Raw genomic sequence first — 7,553 nt, 5'->3', positions numbered from 1 at the left:
GCCACATGGCTCTGCTGCCCCATCTTCTTGGGCTCTGCCCATGTTGTCTGGACCAGTTTGGACTAAGGTGGACCCTGGTTAAGGACTCCTCCCACCACTTCACTCTGGCCACAAACCCCAAATACAAGCAGGTGGGCAGGAGGGGAAGGTCCTAGCCCATGGCTGTATTCACTGGGCATGGGAGGGATCTCACCAAAACATCTGCATTTGCAGAGAAGAGCAGCTGCTATGCCCATTTTCCAGATGAAGAAACCAAGGCCCATATAAGGGGCTTCACCAACCCAAGGTCACTCGGCTGGAATGGTCAGCACTGCAGTTCAAAGCTTTGGGCCTGGCCCCACAGGAAAGGAGACCTGGGGGGTGGGGGGGGTGGTAAGTGGTGTTCTGGGAGACTTGAGAAATATAGGCAGTCATACCCTCCTCCCTCTGCCCCTGCTCCCCGAGAGTCAGACTGGGGAAGTCAAAAGACTCATTTATTGAGCATCTCCTGCAAGTGACACGCCTTCGCTCTGGGGCCCCACGGCACCCCCAGGGTGACCCTGGGCTGGGGTCACTGTACGTGGACTTGGGCCCAACCTCATAGCTTTCTTTCCTCCTCTGCAGCCTGCCTCTTGGCCAAGGTTCTGAGGAGGGGCCACCAGGGGCTGCAGGGTGGGGTGGAGGGCTGCGCACTGCACGTGGGTGTCCGTGGGCTCCACTGAGGGGGACTGGGCAGACTAGGAGGAGAGATTATCCTGAGGGGGAGGACCCTCCAACCTTCAGCTGGATGAAGGCGTCCCGGGCTGGGCAGACGGGGGCCGGGCAGACGGGGGCCGTGTGGAACTCAGGCCGGGCCCTGAGCGGGTGCTGGGGACAAGCAGGCCTCAGGCTGGGCCCTGGATGGACACCCCCTGCGGCCAGCCCCGCTGGCCTTCTGCCGCTGCAGTGCCTGCTCCACTTTCTCCTTGAAGCGCCGGTTCTTCTGCTTGATTTTGGCCAGCTCGGCCTTGCGCTTGGCCTCCAGGTCGGGATCCTGGCATGGGGAGGACCGGAAGGTGGCTAAGCTGATCACCCGCGGGGAAGCTCGTGCCCCACGCCCACTCCACCACCGGCTCAGCCCTCACCTTCCCCTCCAGGATCATCTGCTTCCGCTTATTAATCTCTTTCTTTTCATCAAAGTTGGCTGCCTCCAGTTTCTGCAGGGCGGGGGGAGGGAGAGGCCGTCTTGGGGGTCACCATCTTGCAGGAAGCACCCTGGGCCCCGAGGACCAGCCCCTTCCCCGACACTCACAATCTCACACTCCCTCCGCACCACGTTGACCTGTGTGAGGATCTGTAGCACCTCAGGTTCCTCCACCGAGAACTCCTCCAGCTTCTTCTCTGTGGGGACAGCAGGGTCACAGGGGGGCAGGCACGACATGGAGAGGGATTTCAACCGTGTAGTGAGTTCCCCGTGTGGCAGGGCATGCAAGGCCATCCAGGGCCGTAGCAGATAAGGATCAGGTGGGCAAGATCTAAGACTTCAGAGCCAAGGAAGGTATAGACTGCTCTTTTTTTTGTTGTTAGCAATACTATGAATTTGACTATGGATTTTTTTTTTTTCCTGGAGACTGTGTCCTTTAAAGTCAAGACATTTCTGAATCTTAGGACAGTCTGTGCAGTGACTGGAGGTGCCCCAGAGGTTCTCGGTCTTGGCTACACATTAAGCCACCCAAGGGGGTTTTTCAAACATGCCCAGGTCCAAGCCCTGGGGCTTCTGACTCATCCACAGGGACCACCCACACACTCTGGTCTGAGAAACCACCAGAGTCCCTTCCCACCAGATGTGGCTTTCAGCTGCTGAAGGCCATTGCAGAGCTTGTTTCAACAACTGGGCAAAAGAAACTTCTTTGAGGGTTGCATAAGAAGGAAAGCGCAGTTTAAGCCTGCTCATGTGAGCAGGCTAGCGGGTATCTGATAGGGTTGAGTGGCAACTCACCCAGAAGCACCCGCCTCCCCTCCCCTCTCCTCCTCTGCCCCTCCACTCACTGATCTGCTCCTCGATGGCGTGTACCAGGTGGATGTCATACTGCGTCACCAGCGTGATGGCCTGTCCCTGACGCCCTGTGGGGACACACCCAGGCTGTGTGCTGGAGGCCAAGACAGAGGGCCAACAGAAGCAGGTCCTGACCAGCAGGCGGCTCAGGGCTCCTCTCAATCAAGGGGAACAGTACAGGAGCTCGGTGGGTGAGTGAGTGGAAATGAACGACGCTCAGGGCGTCAGGGCTCAACCCCCTGCCTGACCTCTGCGTAGTAGGCAGTTCTGTCCCAAGGGAGCTGCAGGACTCCAGGGAGAGGCAGCTCTCCTGCCAGCTTGGCCTTATACAGGTGATGTGGCTGATTTCCCATTTCGGTGTGGCCGCCAGGGAGCCCAGGCCAAGTTCTGTCAGCAATAAGCCCAGACAGGCTTCAGCTCAGATCTCTGCACACCACTTTCTCCATTCCCCGTTCCTGTGACAGTGACTAGTGCTGGAACAGCACTGGCAGCTGGCCAGGCCCATGGCCCTCGGAGCAGCCCCGAACAGGTGTCACCTTCTTATTACCCATTGTTGGATTAGGCAGTGGGGGCCCAGAGAGCTGATGTGACCTTCCTGAGGCCACAGGGCAGGAGAGAAGGGCCAGGCCCAGTCTGGCCCCAGAAACCGTATCTCTGCCCACTCCAGGTGTGAGAAAATCTCCTGGACTCCGTGCCCTTCCTGGGTGGGGCTGGGGAGCAGACACAAGGATGCCTCCTTGGCTCCTAGCCAGAGTCACAGCGAGCGGTTGAACTTGGACGCCAAATCCCACAGGGCAGCGTCATACCCACCAGGACTCGTACACCTATTTGCTGCTGGGCATGGATTGGCAGCCCTGACGGGTAAAGGGGCCTGGGGTGAGGCAACAGGGAGTGGTGGGGATGGGGCCAGTGTGTGCCGTGTCCCCAGGGGACAGCACGTGTCACTGTTAGTGCTGCTGGGGGTGAGAAGACAGAGCATCCCCACCTACGGTTTTGAAAGGCCGATTCCCCCAACTTGCAAGTGCATCCTCTAGTGTCTTTCACCTGTGGCCTGTAGCCCTCCTGTGTCCCACCAGCTTTTGACTCTGGCTCCTCGTGGTGTGGGCAGGCAGGAGGGGCGGGTGCCAAAGGCTGCCCCGCCCTGTATGCTCACCTGCACGGGCTGTCCGGCCGACTCGGTGGATGTAGATCTTTGGGAGCCCGGGGGTGTTGTGGTTGATGACCACCTGTACCGTGGGAATGTCCAGGCCCCTGGAGAGAGAGGTCGGTCAGCACCTCTGTCCATGTGGGGAAACTGAGGTTGGGACTCACCCAAGGTCGTTCAGCAGTGAAGCTGAGGCTGCCTGACCCATGCCTGAAGCCAGTCCCTCCCTCTGGCCCTTTTGTGGGGGGCGTCATGGGGAAGGGAGTACCCTGGAGCTGCTCACCGGGAGGCCACATCTGTCGCGATCAGGATCCGGTAGATGCTGGACTTGAACTTGGACAGGGCGGCAAAGCGTTCTTTCTGTGCCGGATTGGGGAGAGAATTGGGGGTGGAGGGCGGGGTGTGAGGTAGCATCTCAACAAACGTTTGAGCGCTTACTGTGTGAGGCCTGGGGACAGGGCAGAGGCCAGGACAGTCTCCGCCCTCAAGTGGCTCACAGTCCAGTGAGGGAGATGACCTTGAGGAGGCCAGACTGGGGCAGACAGGTGGCAGGAAGAGTGTTCCAGGCAGAGAAAAGGGCCTGGGCAAAAGCCCTGAGGCTGGCAGAAGTCCCCAGGGCAAGGCTGGCGGGTGAGGGGATCTGTGGGGCCGCCCAATGCCTCACCTGTTTCATCATGGAATGCAGAGCCACGGTGGGGAAGTTGAATTTGCGCAGCATCATGCACAGAATCTGACAGGTCCTGGCAGGAAGGATGTGCTGTCAGCCCATCTAGCGCTAGGGTCCTGGAAAGGCGCTCCTGGCCCTCCCACCCCCCGAGTCCCCAAGTAGGTGTCCCTGCACAGCCGGGGAAGGAGAAGCCGGGGTGCAGTGTCCTGCCCACTGACCCCTCCCCTGGCCAAGGCCAACAAGAGTGGGCCCTACACCCAGACTTTTCTCTTCTGGTGGCCAAGAAATTCTTGGGGGGCAGCAGTCAGGAGGTCTCCTCCACGTGCTGTGGACTGCCCTTCTACGCTGGCTCAGGCTAGGCTACTCTACAGCTCCTTGACGCTCTCCCTAAACACCTCAAAGGATTCTGAAATCCCTGGGTCTGCGGAGAGGACAGCCCCAGGTGTTGGTGCTGATGTGCTGGGCCTCATTGATATCCTGAGACCACAGCGAATAGGCTGCTCCAGGGCCTTCTCAGCTGCTGCAGGGGTCTCCTGGAGAGAGCCTGAGGCCCTCAGCCCTTCCGGTTAAAGGCAGGTCTGAGGAACCCCAAATCCTGGCTCTGCCTTCAGGAGGGGTGACCTTGGCAAACTGCTTGACCTCTCTGAGCCCCCTTGAGTGCATCCTCCGAAACTGCTGGTCTGAGCAGAGGCCCCGGAGCGCCGAGACCACGTGTATGCCTCATACCTCCAGCCTTGGGCCACCTCTCAGGCCTCCGTGAGGGGCTATGGGAGGGCGCCCGGGGACGGGAGAGGCAGGCCTGCCCACACTCACTTGCATGTGTTGGTGAAGATGATGATGGACCAGTCCTCGTGCTCGTCCTGGAAGTTCTGGATCAGGTGGACCAGGTAGGCATCCTTGACCTTCTCAGGCACTAGCAGGTAGCGCTGGTCCAGCTGTTCTACTGTACGCACACTGGGGACAGGCGGGCCTGTTTCCCCTCCTGTTGAATGAGGCCAATAGCCCACCCTGCCCATGGGTAGTAACCTCTGTTGCGTGTGACCCCCACTTGGACTCCCGCCTGACCTGCTCCCCCAGGAGCGTGGCTATGGACTCACGGGGCCTGAGCCTCCCAGAAGAAGGGCTGGTTGGTGGCCAGGCCCTGCAGCTCCCTCAGCGTGTCGGTCAGCGTGGCACTGAAGAGCAGCGTCTGCCTGCGGGCCGGCACAGCCGCCAGGATGGCCTCCAAGTCCACGGTGAAGTCAGTGCAGCCCTGCTCCAACAGCCGGTCCGCCTCATCCATCACCTGTAGCGCCGGCAGCAGGAGGTAGGGATCTGGGGTGAGGGTGCTGTCCGAGTCCTGACTACATGCCTGGGCTCGACCCACCTTCCCCATGTGCCTCCTTCCTGGTCTAAGATGTGGGCCCTAGAGCACTCTCCCTCTAGGTCTTGGAGGCCTTCTCCCTCACCCATCTCAGCTCCAATGTCACCTCCTCAGAGAGGCCCAGCCCCCAACTATCTTTACTAATACAGGCCCCCTTTTGTTGGTTCCTGAGCTGTTCTTACACCACTCCCAACGTGGTACTGGATGGCCTGTGGGACACACATTTCCCACATGGATGTATCAGGGCCCCAGGCTGACTTACCAGGAAGCGAATCTTCTTTATGCTGAAGGTATTGGAGCTGCGGAGGTGGTCAGCCAGGCGCCCTGGTGTGGCGATGACCACATGTGGTTTCCGGGAGAGCTCCAAGGCCTGGGCCACCATGTCTGTGGGTGGAGGGCGAGAGACGGGGCTGGGTGGATGGTCTGAGGCTGCAGAGGGTCCATGCCCAGAGCCTCCCTAGGCCCCCCATACCCATGCCGCCGACAACGATGCAGTCTTTCAAGCCCAGAGGCTTCCCCAGGACCCGGAACTGCTCTGCGATCTGGTAGGCCAGCTCCCTGTGGGCATGAAGGGGCCAGCCTGGGTCAGATAGCGGTTTTGTGCTTGCCTCTCATTCCCATCTCCACCCTACGGCCTCCTGCCTGGACCTCTCCTGTTCACACACCCTCCGAGGCTCCCAGTCCCCTTTGGACAAAGGTTCTGATACTGAGTGTTGGAGGCCCCTTGTGGCCCCTACCCTCTCACTAGGCTGGATCCCCAAACAGCCCATGGCTTGTTCCCTGCCAGTCCTACCCACACTGGCCTTTCTTCTTCCCACGTCCTCAGCAATGGCTTCAACACCACAGTCATCAAAGCCTGAGACCCAAGTGTCAGTCCCCCCTCCCCCAGGGCTGGTCAGTGTCCAAGTCCTCTCCTCTCTGCCCCCAGCCCCAGCTCCGCCCAGGCCTTTTCTCTGCCTGTGTCCCTACTTCCCGGCCTTCCTGCTTGCCCCTGAGTCAAGCCCTGTGCTCAGAACTTTTCACACACTGTCTTGTTAATTCTTCAGCACCTCTAAGAGGTGGGCATAATTTCTGTCCCCATCTTGCACACATGGAAAGTGCGCTCAGAGAGGTAAAGGCGCTTGCCCAAGAGAACACAGCTGGTTAACTCACCCACAAGGCCTTTGGGGCGCTCACCTGGTGGGTGTCAGGACGAGGCAGAAGATGCCATAGGGATCCTCAGACAGCTTCTGCAAGATGGGCAGGACAAACGCTGCTGTCTTGCCACTGCCTGTCTTGGCACAGCCCAGGCAGTCCCGACCTGGGCAGAGGGCAAAGCAGTATCACAGGTGTAGACAGGTGTTGTATCGGGCACAGTTTACAGCAGCTAACATTTAGTGAGCAATTACTGTATGCTCAGTACTGGCCTGTGCCCTTCCCGTTCCAGGCATTCTGACAACTTTCCATTTAGAGCAACTGACACATTTTAGAAGGGCGAAGCCATTATAATCCCCATTTAACATAAGGGGAAACAAAGTCTCAAAGATTTTCCCAGGATACACAGACAGTGAGTATCAGGCTGGACTGGAACCCACATCCATCTGACCTGAGATACCTGCTACTAACCACGACCTCGTTTTGACTCCTTCCGGGGTATCAGGGCTTGGGAAACCCAGAATGTGCTCCCCCCAATCTGCATCCTACGCTCCCTACTGACTTCTTCATCCTTGTTTATTTAATGCCTCAATTTGTCACATCCTAGGCTTCCTGAAGGCGTCCCTTTAATGGCAAAACTGGGTTGGACCAGAGGAGTGGGGAGAAGAGCAGTCTAGGGACCAGAGCCGTGGATTTACCAGTAATTTTGACCACCTCAGTTTCCATTTGTAAAATGGAGACAGTAATCCAAGCTCTACCGAATTTTCCCAAGACTATTAGTTTTTCATCAAACCCTCCCAGTGCTCTGAGGCTATAAAAGTTTCAGAGATTACATCACTTGGGTGCGGACACACAGCGAGTCAGCCGCACACCCTAAACGCCGACGCTGCCTAGTCTGCCTCCGGAACCCAGGATCGCCCGTAAGGGCCAAGACTGCCCTTCGCCTCACGGGGCCGGCGTGGGCAAAAGCTGCGAGAAGGCAAAGTGAGGTGACAGGAGCGGGGACGCCTCCTGGAGAAGAGGCCTAGCCATACTCACCTTCCAGGATGGCGGGAATGCAGCCGAGCTGCACGGGCGTGGGCTGCTTCAAACCCAGCTGCCGACATTGTTCCACGAGCCAGGATGACAGCCCAAGCTCCGCAAAGCCAGCCATCCTCGCCGCCAGCCCAGTGTAAGCACCAGCGTGAGCCGTACTTCCGGTGCGTGTTGATGACGTCAGGAAAGCGTTCCA

The 7,553-nt window shown here is 58.8% G+C and overlaps 1 protein-coding gene across 1 annotated transcript; it reads right to left on the bottom strand.

Moving 5' to 3' along the window:
* Positions 1–452: 452 nt before the first annotated feature.
* On the bottom strand, positions 453–7,527 carry DDX49 (DEAD-box helicase 49). Its single transcript, XM_022558308.3, has 13 exons — positions 7,361–7,527; positions 6,365–6,488; positions 5,661–5,746; positions 5,451–5,572; positions 4,923–5,110; positions 4,639–4,779; positions 3,823–3,898; positions 3,442–3,518; positions 3,168–3,265; positions 2,008–2,082; positions 1,271–1,359; positions 1,104–1,175; positions 453–1,012 (listed from the first exon to the last, which is right to left on the bottom strand). Exons 1-13 carry the CDS (start codon positions 7,473–7,475, stop codon positions 824–826), a joined length of 1,452 nt encoding a protein of 483 aa, XP_022414016.1. The 5' UTR covers positions 7,476–7,527; the 3' UTR covers positions 453–823.
* Between the last annotated feature and the right edge of the window lie 26 nt (positions 7,528–7,553).

The sequence above is a fragment of the Delphinapterus leucas genome, unplaced genomic scaffold (genome assembly GCF_059928025.1).
Source record: "Delphinapterus leucas isolate spDelLeu-1000000601 "Yukka" unplaced genomic scaffold, BTC_Dleu_Yukka2 spDelLeu_asBTCV2_sq25, whole genome shotgun sequence".
Taxonomy (NCBI): domain Eukaryota; kingdom Metazoa; phylum Chordata; class Mammalia; order Artiodactyla; family Monodontidae; genus Delphinapterus; species Delphinapterus leucas.
This window is presented reverse-complemented; position numbering and strand designations above follow the sequence as displayed.